The 22,738-nt window shown below is 33.9% G+C and overlaps 2 protein-coding genes across 2 annotated transcripts; both read left to right on the top strand.

Moving 5' to 3' along the window:
• The first annotated feature begins 3,264 nt into the window (after positions 1-3,264).
• Positions 3,265-5,062, top strand: LOC114321094 (Tetratricopeptide repeat (TPR)-like superfamily protein). The gene has a single exon (XM_028268240.2). It carries the CDS (start codon positions 3,365-3,367, stop codon positions 4,574-4,576), a length of 1,212 nt encoding a protein of 403 aa, XP_028124041.2. The 5' UTR covers positions 3,265-3,364; the 3' UTR covers positions 4,577-5,062.
• Positions 5,063-7,757: 2,695 nt separating this feature from the next.
• Positions 7,758-14,737, top strand: LOC114321095 (uncharacterized). The gene is made up of 9 exons (XM_028268241.2): positions 7,758-7,991; positions 8,898-8,946; positions 9,807-9,895; positions 10,084-10,140; positions 10,311-10,373; positions 10,475-10,540; positions 12,305-12,391; positions 13,682-13,775; positions 13,969-14,737. The coding sequence occupies exons 1-9, from the start codon at positions 7,887-7,889 to the stop codon at positions 14,478-14,480; spliced, it is 1,122 nt and encodes a 373-aa protein (XP_028124042.1). The 5' UTR covers positions 7,758-7,886; the 3' UTR covers positions 14,481-14,737.
• The last annotated feature ends 8,001 nt before the right edge of the window (positions 14,738-22,738 follow it).

The following is a 22,738-nucleotide window of genomic DNA, read 5'->3' on the forward strand; positions in this document are numbered from 1 at the left end:
CTGGCAGAATAGATGGCACCTGACTGACCTGCAACAGAAATATAAGAATCCCGCGGTGGTTTCGACCACCCGGGGGCACTCCGATGATCAAGTCAGTATATCTCTCAAAGATAAATCAAGTACTAAACTCACAAGCTTGAGTATCAAAAGCATACCTTAGACCCATGGGGTGCCTCTCTTTTATAGCCAATACAATCATAGTCCCAAAAGGAGCCTGGCCCTAATGGACTTAGGATTACTGCTAATCTGAGACTCCCAGTGGGATTAGGATAAACTCTCTAAGAGTCTTATCTTTACCCAAACTGAAGTCTTCTCCCAATCTAGGACTCTTGTCCATATCCAAGTTGAGTTCCCTCTTCATTCTAGGACTCTTGTCCCTTATCCGCTTATCTCGGATTCCGATATCTTCAAAGGCAACCTCGGCCTAGCCGAGATGACCTCGGCACAACGACCAAGACACGTAGCACCTTGGCTGACACGTCGGCGTCACCTTGCCACGTGTTGGTACTCAGAAAATATATCCCCACAACATGTATGATGTGATATTCCAATGTGACAGGTATTAATATCACACTCCAACGATGTGACATTCTAAAGAAATTAAAAACTTCTTAGTGTACTTTTTCTAAATGTGACAACGTAACATGTACGATGTGACACTCTAAAACTTTTACTTTAAAAAAAAAATTCATCCTTAGGGGTAGTTTGGGATGATCTAAATAAATGTATTTTTTGACTTTTTATGAAAATATAGGTTGAGTATGAGTTGAATTTGAAGTGATATGTTAGAAATGTGATGTGACTTAAATAAGATGATGTGACTTAAATAAGATAGCGACTTTTTGACTTTTTTTAGATTATGCCAAACAAGGCCTAAGTGTACTTTTTTAAATGTAACAGTGACAGATATGATGTGACACTTCAAAAAAAAAAAATCCTTAGTGTACCTTTCTCAAACATGACAACGTGGCATGTATAATGTGACACTTCAAAAAAAATAAAAACTCTTTAATGTACTTTTTTCAAACGTGACAACGTGGCTTGTATGATGTGACATTTAAAAAAAAAATAAAAACTCCTTAGTGTACTTTTTTCAAACGTGACAAATATTATATGACACTCTAAAAAAAATTAAAAACTTCTTAGTGTACTTTTTCCAAACATGACAAGTATGATGTGACACTTCAAAAAGAAATAAAAACTCTTTAGTGTGCTTTTTCCAAACGTGACATGTGACACTCTAACGTGACGGGTATCATGTGACACTCTAAAAAAAATTAAAAACTCTTTAGTGTATTTTTTTCAAATGTGACACTCTAATGTGACGGGTATGATGTGACACTAAAAAACCCTTTAGTGTACTTTTTTTTAAATGTGACACTCCAATGTAACGGGTAAATGAGTCATTACACATCCAAAAGGACTAAATAGATCACCAAAAAAAAAAAAAAAACATGGGACTATATAGATTACAAGTTCAAAATATGGGACTTATTGGTCAATCCCTCAAGATAAATTTATGTAAAATTAATAAATCTTTTAGACATTTATTTATTTATTTTTTTATCAAATTAATTTTTATTATGTGTTTAGATGATGGTCATGCAATGGGCGGTTGTTAAGCTTTAAATGTGTAATCGATATATTTAATATATAAAATGTTTTTAGTTTTGAATTTATTGATTTAATGAATTGGTTTAATAATGATATCAAAGTTGTCATATTTGACTTTTGGAAAAATATAAACTAATTTAATAAAAATAAAAACAATCACCCATTACATGATCATCATTCAAACACATAATAAAAATTAATTGATAAATATAAAAATAAATGTTTTAAAAATTTATCAATTTTACATAATTTTATTTTTAGTGGGTATAAATAATTTTTAAAAATTTAAAAATATTTTTTTGACATTTAAAATATGATGTAAAAAAAAATAGTATGTTTAGGATGACTTTTTGATTTTTTACGAAAAAATGTGCAAAAAGTAGAGAGGAAAAATATTTTTTGACTTTTTGGTATAGGTTGTTGATTTTTTAGTTTTTTCAGTAACTTTTTGATTTTTTGGCTAAAAAGCCACTTACCAAACGAGGCATTGTTCTTCTCAAATTAGTTTGTATTTTATTAAATTGAGAACTTTGCCCTTAAAATTGAGCAATGTATATTCAATTGTCCTTATTTGGAATAAGATTCAAAATTTATGATCAAAATACGCCGCAATTGAAAAGTCAACCAAAATGACATAAGACCCAAACTATAGGGACTATTAGTGTAATTTGCCAAAAAAAAAAAAACTACCAAGATAATTTACTGAACTAATAAAGAAACAAAATAAAATATATATATATATATATATAAATAACTAATTTTATTAATAAATAAATCATATTTGCCTAACAAATGACTACTTTTATTAATAAATAAATTAACATTTTTTAATGGTATAAAAAATATTTTTCAGTTAACCGTTTTATTAATAAATAAATCATTAAGTCAATTAACAGTTTTTAATGATATGAGAAATATTTTTCAATAAACAATTTTGATAATTTATTATTGCATAGGAGAATTTTTTTTCTTCTTCTTCTTCTGAGTATTGTGTTAAATGAAAATTTATAACAAATAATAGTTTTAATTTCTAATATTATAAGATCGATTCATATTTTAAACCAACCTTATAAGTGTATTTATAATTTGTTAAAATATAAAATATTTATGTTTTTAGCAATAATTCAGAGCACTAATGACATGGCAAGGGAAAAAAAAAAACCAAGACCAAAATATCACATCGTGGATGAGATCCATTGTTAGCTTATTAAAGTTGGTTTTAGAACTTAAGAATTAAAACTTCAAAGCATCTTTCTTATGTTTTTATAATTGACTAAGAATATTTACGTAATTACGAGAAAATCTATTTCATGATTCATCACAAATATTTGCGTAATTATAAAAAAATCTATTGTATAATTAACAAAAAAATATTCACGTGATTACGAAAAACTTTCGCTGAATATATTGGTCATTATTAATAAATTATTAAAAATACGACAATGCTACGTAGTTCAAATTTTGTGGCTCAAAAGTGTCTCAAATGGCCAAAACGACGTCGTTTTGAGTACAGAACAACATAAAAATGGCCAAAACGACGTCGTTTTGGCCATTTGAATCACAAAATTTGAGTTACGAGACATTTTCCTTAAAAATATAATGGTAAAATTAAAAAGAAAAGACGAATATATATATATATATATCAATTATAATACCAAGACTGTAAAACCCTAATCAGCTCCGACCCTCAGGTCTACCGTTTCCTCCCCCAAAACCCTTGAACAATAGTGGACGATTACGAACCCTGATAATGTCTACTTCTCTTCTACTCCGCCAAGTTCGCCACCTCTCCACCGCCGCCGCCACCACCTCCTCCTCCTCCTCCGCTATCTCCATCTCCAAAGCCAAAGCGAAACTGAGATCGGAGTTGGACCCAGACAAAGCCCTAGAAATCTACTCCTCCGTCTCCAACCACTACACTTCCCCTGTCTCCTCTCGCTACGCCCAAGACCTCACCGTCAAGCGTCTCGCTAAGTCTCGCCGCTTTGCCGATATCGAAACCCTCCTGGAATCCCACAAAAATGATCCCAAAATCACCCAAGAACCCTACATCTCCACCCTCATCCGATCTTACGGCCTCGCCGGCATGTTCGATCACGCCCTCAAAACCTACAATCAAATGGATGATCTCGGAACTCCCAGGTCGGCAATCTCCTTCAATGCTCTTCTCTCGGCCTGTAACCAATCCAAGCTCTTCAATCAGGTCCCCAAACTGTTCAAAGAAATTCCTCAAAAATACGGGTTTTTGCCCGACAGAGTATCGTATGGTGTATTGGTTAAGTCGTATTGTGAGTCGGGTTCGCCTGAATTGGCGATTGAAACAATGAATGAAATGGAAGATAAAGGGATTGAAATTACCACTGTTACTTTTACGACAATCTTGGATGCTTTGTACAAGAAAGGGAATCGAGACGAGGCCGAGAGGATTTGGAATGAGATGCTGAAGAAAGGGTGTTTGCCTGATGTTGCAGTTTATAATGTTCGGTTAATGCATCATTCTCAAGGTGGTGAAGCAGAAAATGTGAAGGGATTGATCGAGGAAATGAGCAATCTTGGGCTAAAACCGGACACGATTAGCTACAATTATTTGATGACTTGTTATTGCAAGTGTGGGATGATGGATGAGGCTAAGAAGGTTTATCAAGGGTTGGAGGAAAATGGATGTTATCCAAATGCTGCAACTTTTAGGACTTTGATTTATCATATGTGCCGGAGTGAGGATTTTGAGGAGGGTTACGAGATGTTCAAGAAGAGCGTGAAGGTTCATAAGATTCCGGATTTTAACACGTTGAAGCATTTGGTGCATGGGTTGGTGAAGAAGTCAAAAATTGACGAGGCAAAAAGGATGTGTTGGACAGCAAAGAAGAAGTTCCCGGCTAACTTTTTGAATGCTTGGAGGAAACTCGAAGAGCAACTTGATCTGGCTGCAATTCCTTCTTCAGGGACTGGTGAAAAACGATAGGCTAATCTTCGAGTGTTGTTGGAACTTTTTGCACTGGGAATTGATGATCATTTTTGATCTGCAACTCAAGGGATGCAGTTTGGCTAAATTGTGAGCTAGCAATGTTAATTTTTTTTGATTTGACTGAAAGCCAGATTGAATCTTTGAATGAGGCTATTGTTATACTTCAAAAGAGATGCTAAAGTTTTGGTTGAATTCTATGTTGATGTTAGTATTTGTTTTGTCTCCTTGTCTAGCATGCAATTGGATGCTCTAGTTGTTGTTGTTGTTGTTGTTTTTTTTTTTTTTTTTTTTGGTAATAATCTGAGTCATGTTTTGTCATGCTAGTGGCAGTGAGCCTTCTAAAAGGATTTGATGTTTGAAATTGTTAACAAAGAGATAACCGCAGAGTTCAGTCTGAGCATTGATTATGTCCCCAATTTTTACAAATAAAAGGTTTATATTTGTCCAGTTATTAATAAAATTTATTGTTCCATTTTAATATTAGATTGAATTTTTTGGTTTGATTCAAATTTGAGTTTGTTTGTGGTTATTAATTGAAGGTATTTGATTTGTTAAAATATATTAAACTCTAAATAGATTGTCTATACTATGCTCAAATGTTATTGCTGGGTTGTCTACAAAAATGATATTGAAAAGTGGTTCACGGCTGCTCGGCTATTCTTGAAAGTTGGTTACAGCAACTTGCCTTGATCAGAAATTTGAGCAATTTACCGCAGAACAACCATCATTCATGAGAAAGGATGGCATGAAGTGGAGATTGAAATAGACTGTCAAGATGCTGCAAAGTTGATCCAAGAAGACACTTATCCAAACTGCCCTTTACATAGCACTGTTTGAAGACACCAAATTCTTGATTCACATAACAAGTTGCTCAATCAGGCACATTCACTGATAGGCCAATCATGCACTTGCAAATATTGGAGTTGGGCAGCAAGAACTGATGGTGTATGAAGACTCCCAGATCCTATTATAGAGGCTTGTGTATGGTTAGACTTGTGTATCCAGCAGGGTGTACACAAGCAAAAGGGCTAGTTTACTAGGGCTAGACTTTTTTGTTGGCTTCCATGATTTATATTGTAATGCTGTAGTAGGTTAAACAGCTAATGGTATTACACTTGTGTCAACATATACAGAGAATAAAATTAATAAAAATCTCAACCGGAGGGATGTGATAAGATTGGGAGCTTATTTAATATAATAAAATTAAATTTAAAGATAAAAAAAAAAATTGATATGGGTTTGTTCGAAGTAGTAGAAGGAAACCTTGAGTTGATTGGATTATATGTATTAATACAAAATTATTATTATTTTTGTATAATTTTATTATTATCACATCAAATGATCTTTATATATATATATATATATTTTCCCTCTTTTACTTTACGTTTTATATATACAATTACACCCGTTCTCTTTCAATCAATCTTTAAATTTGATACTAAAATCTATATAATAAAGTAGTCTTTCAATCAATCTTTAAATTTGATACTAAAATCTATATAATAAAATAGGACGGTTTTTGAATCTTTAACATATTTTTGTCTTAGTAGGACACTTGGATGGCTCAGATCAGTTTAAATTATAAAACAATGACTGAGATATATTTTTCAAAAAATGTCCTACATGTACATTTTCTACTTTCCCGCTTCGTTTTCTTACTTTTTCTTTTTCTCACCTATCTTTCCAGGATCCCGTGATCTCACATTTCTCTCTCTTTTCTTTTTATTTTTTTTTTATTTTCTCTCATTTTTATTTTTCTCTCTATTTGTTTATTTTTTTATTTTCTCATTTTTGTTCACTTATTTTTATTCACACCGTATCTCCATACACTAGTATTACTATAAAACAAAATAGGACAAATTACCTACACCTCCCTTGAGGTTTAGCTAACTTACAGATTTTCTCCTGAGATTTCAAAAATTACATCTCGCCCCTTGAGGTTTGTATTCGCATAACAATTTAACTCTTACCGTTAACTAAACGTTAAGAAAGGTTAGCTGACATCACCAAAATATAAATTGATGGACGATATTGCCCCTACTGAAATCCCTTTGATAAATCAACAAAATTTACAAATGAATTACGTTAGATGGAAAAAAAAAAAAGTTTTTAGAACTGTGTTTGATTTGTTGTTTAAAATTTTTTTTCAGAATTTAAAAAAAATAAAAACTAATTTAATAAAAATAAATAGAAAAAATATATTTAATTTGTAAAAATTATTTCTAACCCCTCAAAAGATAAAATTATATGAAAATAATAATAATTTTTTATTTTTTATTTCTTAACCAAGTTAATTTTTAATATTTTTAAAAGAAAATTTAATTTTTTTTTCTAAAAATCAAATCAAACATATTCTAAGAATTTTTGACAAGCCATTTCTTGTATTTTTAACTTATTTAATTATTTGTTAATTTTATGATATTTTCATCATATGACACTATAATATATAAGAGTTTTAGAGATCAATTTTTTTGATTTGTGAAAGTGAAAATTTTGTTGTAAAAGACATTTAAGGACTAATTTATATTGTCATGAGGATAGTCGTTAAAAAGTCGTCATGAAAAGTAAAAAATAAGGCTTTTAGCGATAAAATTTCAAAAATGTCAATAATAAATAGAATTTTAGGAATAAAATAATTTAGTCTCAAAATGGTTTATTTTTTGAGACAAAAAGTTTAATACCAAAAAGATAATAATTAATTACTAATGTTCAATTTTCGTTGCTAAAAATATAATAACTACACTTTTCGAAATAAAAATATTTGGTCCACTAAAAATAATTCTATCCCTAAATTTTGGGTACTAAAACCTTAATTTTTGTAGTGTGATATGTGTTTTTCTATTTTAATTTTGCATTTCATAACTTATTTAAATATGATAATTTAGCTAAACCTTAGGAGAATTTGTAATTTAGCTAAACTTCAAGGGGTGCAGGTAATTTGCTCTTATTGTCAAAATGACATTTTAGTCAATTTATAATATCCGTTAACGGTGTTAATTGCGATGTGACAAGACATAATTTTTGAAACCTAAGGGAGAATTTGTAATTTCGTTAAATCTCAAGAAGGTGTAAGGTAATTTGCCCAACAAAATAGGGACAAATAAAAAAAAAAAAAAAAAGGCGGGGCAGGGCGGGGCGGGTGAAGGAAGGGGTTTATCCGGGTCTCCTGCCCATACCCGTCCGGTTGAATATAGATTTTACGCAAAGGAGCCAGAGAGATACGTAGAGAGATTGACAGACAGAGAGAGAGAGAGAGAAACTAGAGGAGCAGAGAGCGAGAGAGAGAGAGAGAGAGAGAGGGAGGGCGATGACGACTAGAATAGCTCCGGGCGTCGGAGCGAACCTGCTCGGCCAACACTCCGCCGAGAGGAACCAAGACGCCACCGCCTACGTCGGCAATCTCGATCCTCAGGTCCTTTTTCTCTTCCCCTCAATTTTCTCTTTTTCCTTTTTCTCTTAATTCCTTCCTTTATCAAAGTTTTCTGTATAGAAATATATTAAAAAATGCTAAACAATAGGATTTAGAGCTAAACCTCACTGATATAGGGTTCACTGTCTTCCTCCTTGAGCCAGTATGTTCCAAACCTAGTTTTGCATTTTTTTCTTTCAGTGATTTGAATTCGAGGGTTGTCTGTTATTCATAAAACTATCATGTGATTGCTGACTTCATATTTTGGAAAAATTATTTTTTTTGTAATTTTAGGGTTTTTGATATCAGATACAGAATGATTTTTTAAAATTAGCATTTAGTAACCGCAGCTGTTAAGTTTTGGGTGAATGTTGCTTGCGAGTCTTGGGATCGCCTGAATTAGCTAAATTGACGCTTTATAGATTTTTAAGCCACTGCCGATTGAGGTTTTAAGTTGATTAAATTCCATCTTTATTTTAATTTAAACTATTAGGGTTCATTATTCTGTGATTTTAATTTTTATACATTACTGTGGAAGCCTAACATTCCCCAATTTTTCTTCTAATTCCATATCACATATAAATTTAAACGGGTTACAGAACTATTGTAATCCGATATCATATTCTATAAACTTGACATATATATCAATTTGTTAGATACCTTTGTCGTTAAGGGTAAATGTTTCTTTGTTCTAACCTAGTGTTTGTTGTTGTTAACTGAGAGTGCTGGGAGGGGTAAGACTAGGTTCCTTTTCCATTGGTCGGACAAAGTGGATGCTACTAGACTTGAGATGGCATTCATATGCTTGGCATTCTGAGTGACAACCATCCCAGCAAGTGATGCCTCAAAAAAATTATTTGATTGTTTGAACTTTTGGTCTTGCTGATGATTATATTGTTCTGCTTGCAGATAACTGAAGAGTTACTCTGGGAGTTGTTTGTTCAAGCAGGCCCTGTTGGTAGGTTTCCATTTTTACGGCACTTGAAAAAATTCTTTGTTAAATCTTATTTAAAGAAAATAGATAGTGTGCAAAAGAGAGATGTACATAGCCTTCAGCAACATTTAAATACTTGGCTATATTTGTTTTTGATAAGTATCATCAAAACATTTAGCCATCAGTGGGGACATCGTTGATAATTCATATAATACATATTCTCTTGCTGTATATATCTTTCATCATTGTTTTAAATACATAACGTAGCCCATTCAAATACTTGCTGGTCTCCCTCGGTGAAGATTATGTTTCAAGGTTATACTGTAGTTTTGGAGCTGAAGTCTGTTTTGGTTTGGTCATTTTTTGTCATATTTATGGGTAAAACTATGGGCTTAAGTTGTTCTAACTTCTGAGTTCTACATTCTTGGTGTGCTGTATTGATATCTCTCTTTATGTCTTTAGATAGTTCTGAAAATCAGTACCATCCTTGAATACTAAAACAGAAGGATGAAACTTGCAAAACAAAAGTTATGCTCTTGTAGTGAAGTCAAAATGTAAAATAAACGCTTAGAGCATCTTTGAATAATCATTCTAGTATTTGGAAGGAGAGGCATAATTTATATTTTCATTGTTCTGAAATCTGAATTTGGGTTTAAAGATCTGCGAAAAGAATTGGGCTGAACGTGCTGGTTTGTTTCCGTTTGAAAAAATGTTCTTATAAACAATAATTTATTTGTATTGCTTTAAAAGTTTATTCAATCTCTCTTTTCTGTTTTATAGGTTAGACTTGGTCTGGTATTCACTATTTAAGAGTTACCATATATGAGCTCCTTCTAGAAATTTCAGGGACGCCTAATTGTGGTATTTTTCCCTTTCCATTTCAGTAAATGTGTATGTTCCCAAAGATAGAGTCACCAATCTTCATCAAGGATATGGCTTTGTGGAATTCCGAAGCGAGGACGATGCAGATTATGTAAGCTATGCTTCATTGCTTGTGTCATTGGTTATGCTTTTTGTACTTTCTTTATTGTTCATCAGTTATGCTCTTTGTATTTATTTTACTGTTCTCTTGAGTTTTGCTTTCCCTACTTGCTGGTGGCTATATGATCAATTCTTTTTTTTAATTTTATTTATCTATTATTTTTTAAATCCACAATGCAGGCAATAAAAGTTCTGAATATGATTAAACTTTATGGGAAGCCAATAAGAGTGAATAAGGTGTGAATGTTTATCCTTGTCATGCATCATTTTCTATTTCTTTATGCTTACGCTTAGGATATTGCCACAGGAGCCTCATCAATGATTTCATGGTTTGATTTTCAGAGCCTTTGTTTGAATTAGATGTAAAATCTGATCAATAGTTTTATCTTCTTGTTTTTGGGTTCTAGGCTTCTCAAGATAAAAAGAGCTTGGATGTTGGAGCTAACCTTTTTGTGGGAAACCTCGATCCTGTAAGAAATTTGATGCACTTGAATGTATTTTCATGCCTTAACTCGTATATGCCTATGACACAATTTTTCAATTTCAAACCTGGCTCTGATTTTCTTTGCAGGATGTGGATGAGAAACTTTTGTATGATACTTTCAGTGCATTTGGAGTCATTGTTACAAATCCCAAGGTCAAACTTCTTCTCTCTTGCTCCCATATAGTTGTGTTGTTTGTTTTTTATTGATATATATATAACAGAACTGAGGACATGCACTGCTCTTCCATCCTTAAAATCTTATCACTGTGTTTTCATTCGTGCATATTATTATTTTTAGTCCTTTGGTTATGAAACTCAGTTTACATTATAGAGATTTTTCTTTGTTTTGCCCATGTGTGCTTTCTTGTCATAGGTTCTTTGACTAGGGCATGAACAAATTGACAATGTTCCAATTTTTTTGGTATGGACTGACACTGTGGTTTGAGATAATATGTGGATAGGATTGGTCTTTACCATTTTCTGTTGGATTGGGGGTTATGGGTAGCATAGGTATATTAGACAGTTGAGAACTTGAACGTTAAGAGAAACAAGAAGAAGACAATAGGAGGAAAATTCTTGTCAGTTGCATCCAAATTCATAGGCGCACACACACACACACACTAAAGAGAGTATGCGCCCACATCATTACAAATTGGTTTCGGATTCATTCATTTACAAGAAGTCAACAATGTCAATGCATGACTTGAATTTCTTCTCAGGAGTGCTCCACTTAGTAGCAAGAATCGCTGAAGTTGCTCACAAATCAGCCAAAGAAGTCAGAATCGCAAGTCTAAAGCTAGAGAAACGCGAATCTGAGGAATCTAAGAAGAGAAGGAACTTATCTAGATCTATCATCCTCACTCTCGACCTCAATTTCTTTGGCGATTGTCTCTGTCTTCTCTTGATCTTGTCGTCTCTCCATCTCTCTCTCTCGATCTCGTCATCTCCCTCTCTCTCTGTCTCTCTCTCATCATCTGTCTCTCTCTCTCTCTCGCTTATCTCATCGTTTCTCTCGGTCGATCTTGTCTCCTACTCTCTCTCTCTCTCTCTCTCTCTCTCTCTCTCTCTCTCTCTCTCTCTCTCGATCTTTTCTCCCCTCGAGATCGATCTCCTCCTCCTCCTCGTCTTCTCTCCATCTTCTTCTCTCTCTCTTTCCTCTTCTTCTTCTATTCCATTCATCTGTCTTTTTCTTCTCCTCTCCCTCTCTTCTTTTATTTTATTTTTGTAAGAAAATAATTAAAACAAATAATTTTTAACTAAAATATTTTAAAATAAATAGATAAAAAAAATAAAATAAATATTTTAGAATAAATGAAAAAAATCTAATAAAAGTATATAATTATAATATTTTAACATATGATTTTTTATACTTCTTTTTTTTTTTAAAAAAAAATTTATAACATATATTTTCATTATCGTTAAAGAAAAAAAAAATATAATCTCACAATATATTTTTATATATTATATTATTTAATATATTTACAAACGTTCCCTACCAATGATTCTTGGAATGTCTACAATTCCCCGCTCCTGCTCATGCTTTGTGCAACTAAGGTGCTCTATTAATTCTGACATTCATCAGAAATCTGGATTTAGCTTGTTTATTTGCTTTGGAATGCTAGTGTATATGTGGAAAGGAGAAAGCCAAATAATGCCTGTTGGTCCTAACTATAGGGTTCTAGGCAGGGGGGCAGAGTTGGTCCAGATGCAAACCTGGTTTAATTTGTGCGAGGAGTTGCATGAACTTGAACAAGTGTTTGACACAAGTCCCTGCCTGCCTTGGGCTTGGCACTAGTGGTGTGTTCAACTATTTGTATCATCTATGAATGAATAGGGAAAACATTGTTACAGTGCTTTTTTTTTTTTTGTATGGTGTTTATTTGCTTTTGATTCTGATTTCCCCTGCCTTTTCCCCAGATAATGAGAGATCCTGAGACAGGGAATTCCCGTGGTTTTGGTTTTATTAGCTATGATTCTTTCGATGCATCCGATGCAGCAATAGAGGTATTTGACTTTTGTTGTTAACTTCATATCTGCATATTTTGTAGAGGACTTGATTCAGTAGCTGATTTGTTTGCTCTTTGTCTTGCTGTTTATGCTGTTTTGGTTTATGTTTGCTGCTAGCTGTTAGGTTTGTTTTTGTATTCTTTGCATCGTCTTGTTGCTTTTTCAATAAAGTTTACTTTTTTATCAAAAAAATTAAAAATAAAAATTGGAGATTAATGACTTGTTTGTAATTCAGAACCCTTTTTCAAATTTGATACTAGTTAAACAATCTACTTTTTCTTGTACTTGGCATTTGGAAAAGAATTTGATTCTAAATAATGTTAAGACTCTTTGACAACTCTCATATTGATATTGAATCTCGAGCCGTGACTTGCGATTTTTCTGTTTTTGTTCAATTTTGGGTTTGGATTTTTGAGATTGCTTACACTGTACAAAATTGTATTTAATAATAGCAATGTTTTAGAAAAACTGTGCCAGATTGCCAGCCACTTTCTCATAATTGTTGTACTTCAAAAAAGGTCCCACCTTTATAGCTTATTAAAAGAAACACTGTTTGAAGTTTAACTGTTCACTAGCTCAAACTATACTGTTTCCAATAATCCAAGTAATGCAGGCACTTTTAGGGAGAAGCCTTGTTCGTGTTAAATGCATTTCACGAACATTCTAGAAACTTGTTAAGACACATGGACATTTTCTAATTTGAAAATAATTTTTTTTATAATTTTGGACACTTCAACATCACTTCTTGAACATTTCCAACATGACCTATATACCAGGAGCAAGGTCTAACTTTCTTGGGAATGCAACTCACATGCTCCTAATGAGTCTTAAAACATTTATAAAACCGACACTTCTAATATAGGAAAAGAACATAATAAATAAAAGATTTGAGGACAAAAAAGGCAATAAAAAAACAACAGTAAAATGCATTATATACATGATATGTGTGGAGTTTCATCTTTCACCTTTTTTAATTGTAGTTATAGATATGGACAGTGAAATAATTAGTCTAATCACAATTTTTTCTTGGACTATATACATAAAGGCATGTGAATCAGTTAATATATTGTTGTGGATTGGTAGGTGCACAAAAGGGATGCGGAAAATTACTAACATGGCAAATCCTAATAATCAGATGATTTCAGAGATCACTACTCGATGATGGCTTTATCTACTGTTCCATTCATTGCTGTTAAATAGTATTCAATGTCTGGGGGAATTTAATGAACTCTTTAATCTGATTAAATTAGAGTTGATTCAAGAATTAATAAGCCTCTACTTTCTCAGGCAATGAATGGCCAATATCTCTGCAACCGACAGATAACAGTATCCTATGCATACAAGAAAGACACGAAAGGGGAGCGTCATGGTACCCCAGCAGGTGAGAGAGACTTTTCTCATTGCTAAGTTTCTGCATGCACACCCATACAATACCAGTGTTGCCCATCGTAAGCACATAGGCACATCAGGGTTGAAGTTTTGTTAGTGAGGGGTTTTTGCGTTTGTTATGATCAATAAACTTGATATTGTGGCATCATACCCAAAATTCTGAATTCTATTCCATTTCAATGCAGAGAGAGTGTTGGCTGCCAGCAATCCCGGTACCCAGAGAAGTAGGCCGCACACCTTGTTTGCAAGTGGGCCTCCTACGCTTCCGAATGCTCCTCAGGCCAACGGTACCATGGGCACTCCAATTCCTATGCGCCCATTTGCTAACGGCACTGTTCCTCCACCACCAATTACACCACTCCGGGCCCCCCCACAGGGTGGTGTTTTCCCACCCATGCCAATGCCTGGACCACCATCTTGGCAAGGGCAGCCACAGCAACCAGGTCAACATATGCCACCACCGCCTCTTCAGCAGTTTAGGCCACCACCGCCGAACATGCCACCACCACCTCCACAAGCAGCTCCGGCATTTGCGAGGCAACCTCCACCTCCAACTGGAATGGCAGCCCCTCCACCTGTTTGGCGACCTCCACCACCGCCACAGCAGCTGGCTGGGAGGCCCCATTTTATGCCACAGATGTCAATGCCACCACCTCCCCCTCTCAATGCTCCTCCACCACCGCCACCATCAAGTTGAAAGTTGATCCAAAAGAGTAAGCTCTAAATGTTTTGGACATTTTTCTGTTTATTGTCTCAATTGTAGCTTTTCTTTTGATTTCTCAGTTTGGATTATACAGATTGTAAAATGTGTCTGAATCCTATAGTTTTTATTGACGTAAAAAATGACAGGCAGCAGAGATTAGCTTTTGTATTGATTTTGAAGCTGCTGCAAACTTTTTCTTTCAATCATTCAACTAATGGATTTTGTTCAATGAAACCGTAACACATTATCCATGGACTTTGTATTAGTAGGAAGACATTTGGGCCTTTACTTGGGGTGGTGGACGCATTTCTTCCCTCTGAATTTTTTGCAAGGTGAGGAAGGGGAAGACAGTCTTAAAAGTACACTACTAAAATTTCAGCTTTTTGCGACGGGAAAATGCCGTCGCTAATACTCTTAATGCCGTCGCAAAAAATTTTTTGCGATGACAAATAACTTTTTGCGACGGCAAGAGGGGGGTCGCAACTTGGGGCGTTGCAAAAGAGGCAGGGATCCTGGGTGTCTATAATCTCCTTGTCTATTGTAACAAAAATGAGTGAGACCTCTAAAATTGGAGCTCTAAGAGCATCTCCAACGGTAGTAGGCATTTTACCTATCCAAATATTACTATAAAGTATATATTTTATTTTGCCTATCAACTGTTTTATGTTTTTACTCCAACCATGCTCTTTATTTTAGCTATTTATCCAAATACTATTAATTTTATAGAATGCCACGTCAACAATAAAGATGGAGGGAAATGATCCTAATGATTGAATACATTTTGCCTAGCGTTGAAGGCTAGCTACATGTAGCTAGTGAATATGAGTTGAGCCAAAATGCCTAATCATATGCCTAGTGCATTGGAATTGAAAAAAGTGAATCACACTAGGCATTTTAACTAATAAGTATTATATGTCTAGTGCATTGGAGATGCTCTAAAGGGGCATTAATTTGTCCTTTTCCTCCTCCTGTTTTGTCTTTTACCTTCTTCTATTTTTTTTTTTTTTTTTAAAATGGTGACAGCTCATTAGAGCTGCTTTTGAGCAGCTCTAATTAGAGCTCTCTATTAGGGGTGTTCGCGGATCGGTTTTGTGCGGTTTGCGGTTCGGTTTTGACCCGCCCGCATCTATGCGGTTTGGGAAAAAGTCAACCCGCAACCGCCCACAGTGCGGTTTGCGGTTTGTGCGGATAGGGTTTGCAAATGTGCGGGCGGTTGCGGGCGGTTTGCGGTTTACACTTTTTTTCTTTAAAAATTAATTTTCGAGTTTTTTTTTCCCAGCGAATTTAGGCATCAAATTCATTTTATATATTTGTGATAACAATTTTTTGATGAGTTTACAAATAAAAGTTGAATATCAATGCATTAAATGAAAGTACCCAAAACAAAGAGACCCTACACTAGCATTTTTGCCATGAAAAAAATGTATATCAATGCATTAAAGGTTGTACTCAATTAGAATTGCCAGTTCAGTACTCAATAATCAAACTATAAGTTCCATCGACCATTAGAAGGAAAATTTTATTAGGAAAAAGTGGATGAATCACCAATGAAAATCATATAAGAAACCAAGTTTAGGACTTGATAATTCTACGGCATTAAGAAAGTTGAGAAATACTTAAAAATAAGGATCCTATAGTGTCATAGATAATATAATGGTACTCCTGTAAAAGTTACAAAGTTGGTATATAAAAAGTAAAAATAATAATAATAATAATAATAATTAAAGTGCGGGCGGTTTTTGCGGGTTACGGGTTTAAACCGCGACCCGCCCGCAACCCGCAAATTTGTCATATTTCAAACCGCATCCGCCCGCATCATGTTTGCGAAACCGCCCATTTATATGCGGGTTGGGCGGATTGGGCGGTTTGAGCGGTTCGGATAAACCGTTGCCCACCCCTACTCTCTATTATGGTGCCCTTTGAGAGTGTATGACAGAAGCACAGATAAATTAAAGAATAGTGATCTGTGGCCGTAATTAGATTTCCCTTTTAATCCTACAAACAAACGTGCCCTAAGTTCATAACGGTTCATCAAACACTATTCGACGTTAGTTATGAGGGTTCTAAGCGCATCCTCATCAAGTTTTTCAAAATTATTTTTTAGCTAATAAATTTTAAAAAATCAACTCTATCAAATTCATTTTCAGCTCGTCAAAATTTTTGTTTGTTACAGTATCTTGCTACAAGCAGTGATGTATTGTTTATCGCTAGATTAGTGTTATCGGATGTTCATTCGGAAGTCCGGCCGGACGTCTGGCCGGTCAATTGGTAAACGACAATTTTTTTTTGTTATTTTTTTTAAGAAGTGTTTGGCTAGTAATTTATCAATTTAATAAAAAAATAAAGATTAACATAATAAGAAAATAATATTTAATAAGAATAAGTTAGAATAAAGAGTTTGATGCAATAGGTGTTAGAAGGTGATTAGCTAAAATAACAAAATAGTTTTAGGGTTGGTTTAATTTGACTAAAAATTTGAATAGGTTGGTGTAGATGCTCTAATTAAGGGAAATTTGAATTATGAGCTTAACTAGTGAAAATCTGTGTTGTGCACAAGATGTGAAAAAATTAATAAAAAACATGTTTATATAAAATAATATAAATAGTTAGATTTTAGTATGTAAATTATGAAAACAGAAAAATATTGAAACCTATAATTTAAGTTTTATAATTTTATCACAATTTGTATATTAATTTTTAAGTTGTCACAATTTCATTCATGTAACTTTCAATTCTCTTGCTAGAGTTGTAAATTTGCGCGAGCTAAATCCAAACAACTTGAGTCAAGCTAGTAAATTTTTTAAGATTGGGTAATATAATTTTTAATTTGGTGAGAATCTATGTAAAATTTAAAAATTTGAATAAATTTGAATAAATTTGGGCAGAAATACCAAATAACCTGAGTAATCGAAACAAAATTATATATATAAATATATAAAATTATTTGCTAATTTAATTTTTAATAATAAATAAGATTAATTAAACATTTAATATTAATGAACAAAAGCAAATACACCTTTTAGAAAGGGATCATCGAACAAGTTGATATTAAAAAAAATTACATTTTGTAATGGTATAAAATAATTTAAATATGATTTTTCAAAATTTATTTTTAATTAAAAATTACAATAAAATATTTAAATATAATAAAATTAAATTCCTTACAAAATAAAAGTATGTGGATAAAAAAAAGGTAAGAAGAAAATTTAGAATGATATTTTTATTTGATCTGAAAATAATTTTAGATGACTAATAAATTATCACCTATAACCCTATTTTTTTTTAAATAAAAAAAATATTTTATGAACTATCACTTTTGTTAGAAAAATAACATTTATTTTTATTTGTTTTAGCAAAAGTCACTTTTTAGCAATTTGAGCCAAAATTTTTTTATTTCAGTTTGTTTAATTGACAATTGAGATTAAAAAAAAATTAACAGAATCAATCGTATTTCACAAGTGCTAAAAAAGTCTAAATGAATAATAAGGAAAATGTTTGAGATCTACAAAAAAACAATCACAATTGTATTTACAATAATATGGTATCATATGTGTCAACTCTTGATTTGCTATACACTCAATGACATAGGGCCCAAATCCCTTGCCACATCATTGTAGATGAAAGTGGATGTATGTAACATTACTAAAATAATAAATTATCACGTGTAACACTTTTTTTTTTTTATTATGTAAAAAAAATAAATTTCACAAACTCTCACTTTTAATAGAAAAAAAATATTTATTTCTTTTTAATTTTAGCAAAAGTCACTTCTTAACTATTTAAGGCAAAAAATTTTGTTTATTTTATTTTATTTTAATTTGTTTATTTCACAATTGAGATAAAAAAAAATAAATAATAGAATCCATTATGTTTGGAAATTGTTAAAAAAATCATTTATTTTCTTAATTTTTTTTTGTCTTTTGTTTAAAAAAATATTTGTATTAAAAATTTTTATTGCTTAAGTCGTTGTAGCTTAGAAGGATATATATATATATATATATAATTTAAAACCAAAAATGACAAAAAATAAAATTATAAACTTTTAACAGTAATTAATAATTTGAATACGTGTATTTAATAACATATTATGTTTAGACCAATAATATTATGACACTTCATTATGACACATGTGAATATTGATCTCATTCTAATTGTAGTAACATAATTTTAAAAAGAATTTAAGTTTAAAATTTTATTTTATAATTTAATAAAAGATGCATAAATTAACACTACAAAAAAAATCACTTTTGGCGACTAAATTTTTAGTCGCCAAAAGTCAATTTTTAGTCGCCGAAGAGCTTTAGCGACTAAATTTTTTGGTCGTAGAGTTAGTAGCCGAAGAGTAGTCGGGAAAGCTAATTGGCAACTTAAATTAATTTAGTCGCCAAATGTATTCATTTGCCGACTAAATTTTTAGTAGCCAAAAGGTTGGAAAAAAAAATTAAATAAGACATTTTCGGCGATCAATTTTTTTGTCGCCAAAAGTCTCAATTATTGTTAACGACCAAAGATTTAGTCGCGAAAAAAGTTTTTACCCACTAATTATATTGGTTGCCTAAAGTAAATACTAGTGTTTTGGCTATTAAAATTTTAGTCGCCTAAAGTCAAATTTTTTTGGCTACTAAAGATTTAGTCGCCTAAAGTGCCACATTTAGTCGGCAAATAGTTTTTGTTTTAGCTACTAAAAATTTAGTCGTTTAAAGTCCCACATTTTTGGCTACTAAATTTTTAGTCAGCAAAAGTTTTGTTATTTGTTTTTAGCTACGAAATATCTTAGTCGGCAAATGTTTGATTTTCTTTTGGTTACAAAACTTTTGGTCGCTAAATGTTTGATTTTCTTTTGGCTACAAAACTTTTAGTCACCAAATGTTTGATTTTTTTTTTTTTTTACTACAAAACTTTTAGTGGCAAAAAACATGATATTATGTTTTATTGCAAATATTATAATTTCTCCATAACCTGTCTATATTCCATGCAACCTGTTATACGTATATAAATAAAATGATACATATACTATCAATCATGCCACAAGCTGTATCCGTATACAAAAAATAAATAACTTTAACTGTTAAAGTCCATACAAACCAACTATTGTCCAAACTAAAATAATAATTCTATATAAAATATAGAATCATACAAAAATCAAAGCCCTTCGTATTCAAAAATTACATTTACTACAATGTAAAATGACCATTTGACATGGTACAAATTACCATCGTTATCTGTACCACAACAAAATGTGATGTATGTACGAAGACAAAAGTACATCTATGTACCACGAAAAAAACTCATATATTTGTACGACGACAGAAGGTGATCTATGAACTATGCTAGTAATTATCTGTTGGCTGCCAAAAGTTTTTTGTATTAGTAATGGTGAACTGCACAAAAATCGGAGACGACAAAAGTATTATATTAGTTCTATACAAAAGTGAAATTTCTTCTCCACAAGTCCACGTAACAAAGTCATCTACAAAAAAACAAAAAAAATTAGAATTAGACCCAAAAATGCCCAATTTCATGAATGAATTTGGCAACAAGTGACACATAACATATCAAAAAAGCAACCTTCCATGATGAATCAATTATCAGTCTTTCTAAAGTCTTTTGTTATAAGGAACATTGTTAAATGCAGAGCAAGCATTACTAAATTTGTCATTGCTAACATGAAGCTAATGTAACAATCTTCTATTTGTATGCAACATCTATCTAAATTCTGTGGCTAAACCAATATCAAAGCCCGATATGAATAAAAGCATTCTTTTTACTAATTTCCTCATTAATTATTTGCAAAAGGCACTTGAATCATTAGATTGGATATAAAACTATCTTTACTTATTAATGTCTTTCAGTGCCATATCATTCAAGATACTTTCCGTGAGAGCGACACGGCCGTTTGGGGGTTATTTTCAATTTGCGCCCTTGAAAAGCCCTTTTTCGACTAAGTTTCGGGCGTATTCGGCTCTAACTCCCAACCTACGGGTCCAAATTACATTCCGTCAGTGGTCACAAGTCATTCATCATGGGGAAGCTGCCCGTGAGAGGCACACAGTGGTTCAGGGGTTGTTTTGAATTTTTGCCCCCGAAACGCCCTTTTTCGACTAAGTTTTGGGCGTATTCGGCTTCAAATCCTAACCTACGGATCCGAATGATATTCCGTCAGTTGTCACATGTCCTATTTGTCATGGGGAAGCTGCCCGTGAGAGCCACACGGTGGTTCGGGGGTTGTTTTCAATTTTTGCCCCCGAAAAGTCCTTTTTCAACTAAGTTTCGGGCATATTCGGCTCCAACTCCCAACCTATGGGTTCGAATTACATTCTCTCAGTTGTCACAAATCATATTTGTCATGAGAAAGCTGCCCGTGAGAGTCACACGGTGGTTCGGGGCCTATTTTGAATTTTCGCTCCCGAAACGCCCTTTTTCGATTAAGTTTTGGGCGTATTCGGCTCCAAATCTCAACCTACGGGTCCGAATGATGTTCTGTCAGTTGTGACAAGTCTTATTTTTCATGGAGAAGCTGCCCGTGAGAGGCACACGGTGGTTCGGGGGCTGTTTTGAATTTTCGCTCCCAAAACGCCATTTTCGACTAAGTTTTGGACGTATTCGGCTCTAACTCCCAATCTACGGGTTCGAATTATGTTCCGTCAGTTGTGACAAGTCCTATTTCTCATGGGGAAACTGCTTGTGTGTGCCATATGGTGGTTCGGGGGGCTGTTTTCAATTTTCGCCCCCGAAAAGCCCTTTTTTGATTAAGTTTCGGGCGTTTTCGGCTCTAACTCTCAACCTACGGGCCCGAATTACATTCCGTCAGTTGTCACAAGTCATATTTTTCATAGGGAAGCTTCCTGTGTAAGCCACACGGTGGTTCAGGGGCTGTTTTGAATTTTCGTCCCGAAACACCTTTTTTCGACTAAGTTTCGGACGTATTCGGCTCAAACTCCCAAAACACGGGTCCGAATTACATTCCGTCAGTTGTCACAAGTCATGTTCTTCATAGGGAAGCTGCCCATGAGAGGCACACGGTAGTTTGGGGGTTGTTTTGAATTTTCGCCCTCGAAACGCCATTTTTCAACTAAGTTTTGGGCGTATTCGGCTCCAAATCCCAACCTACGGATCCGAATGACATTCCGTCAGTTGTCACATGTCCTATTTGTCATAGGGAAGCTGTCTGTGAGAGCCACACGGTGGTTTGGGGGTTGTTTTCAATTTTCCCTCCTGAAAAGCCCTTTTTCGACTAAGATTCAGGCGTATTCGACTCTAACTCCCAACTTACGGGTCCGAATTATGTTCCGTTAGTTGTGACAAGTCCTATTTGTCATGGAGAAACTGCTCGTGTGAGCCAGGCGATGGTTCGGGGGCTGTTTTCAATTTTTGCCCCTGAAAAGTCCTTTTTCTACTAAGTTTCGAGCGTATTCGGCTCTAACTCCCAACCTACGAGTCGGAATTACATTCCGTCAGTTGTCACAAGTCATATTTATCATGGGAAAGTTACCTATGAGAGGCACACAGTGGTTTGGGGGCTGTTTTGAATTTTCACCCCCGAAACGCTCTTTTTCCACTAAGTTTAGGGTGTTTTCGGCTCTAACTCTCTACTTACGTGTCCGAATTACATTCCGTCAGTTCTCACAAGTCCTATTTGTCATGGGAAAACTGTCCATGTGTGTCACATGATTGTTTGGGGGCTGTTTTGAATTTTTACCCCCGAAACGCCCTTTTTCGACTAAGTTTTGGGCGTATTCGGCTATAACTCCCAACCTACGGGTCCGAATTATGTTCCGTCAGTTGTGACAAGTCCTATTTGTCATGGGGAAACTGCCCGTGTGAGCCAGACGGTGGTTCGGGGGCTGTTTTGAATTTTCAGGAAGGTGGCTGTGATATCCATACGGTGGTTCTGGGGCTGATTCGCATTTTCACCCATTTAACGTTTTTTGGTTAAGTTTAATGCATTTTCAGCTCTAACTCCCAAACTACGTGTGCTAATGACATTTTGTCTATTGTGACAGGTCCTAGTTGTCACGGGGAAGGTGGCCGTGACATCCATACAGTGGTTTGGAGGCTGTTTCCCAATTTCACCCCCTTGTTGCCCTTTTTCGGGTAAGTTTAAGTCATGCTAAAGTTCAACAAAATAAATGTAACTTAACCATAATAATAACTTAGCCAATACATAAATGGAATAAAGGAAAAACCTTGGGAGGAAGCCTTTTGAGAAGGACCGTCAATGCTTGAGAAATCAAATTAGAAAACCGAGGTCC

The sequence above is a fragment of the Camellia sinensis genome, chromosome 1 (assembly GCF_055761805.1).
Source record: "Camellia sinensis isolate YWXY chromosome 1, ASM5576180v1, whole genome shotgun sequence".
Taxonomy (NCBI): Eukaryota; Viridiplantae; Streptophyta; class Magnoliopsida; order Ericales; family Theaceae; genus Camellia; species Camellia sinensis.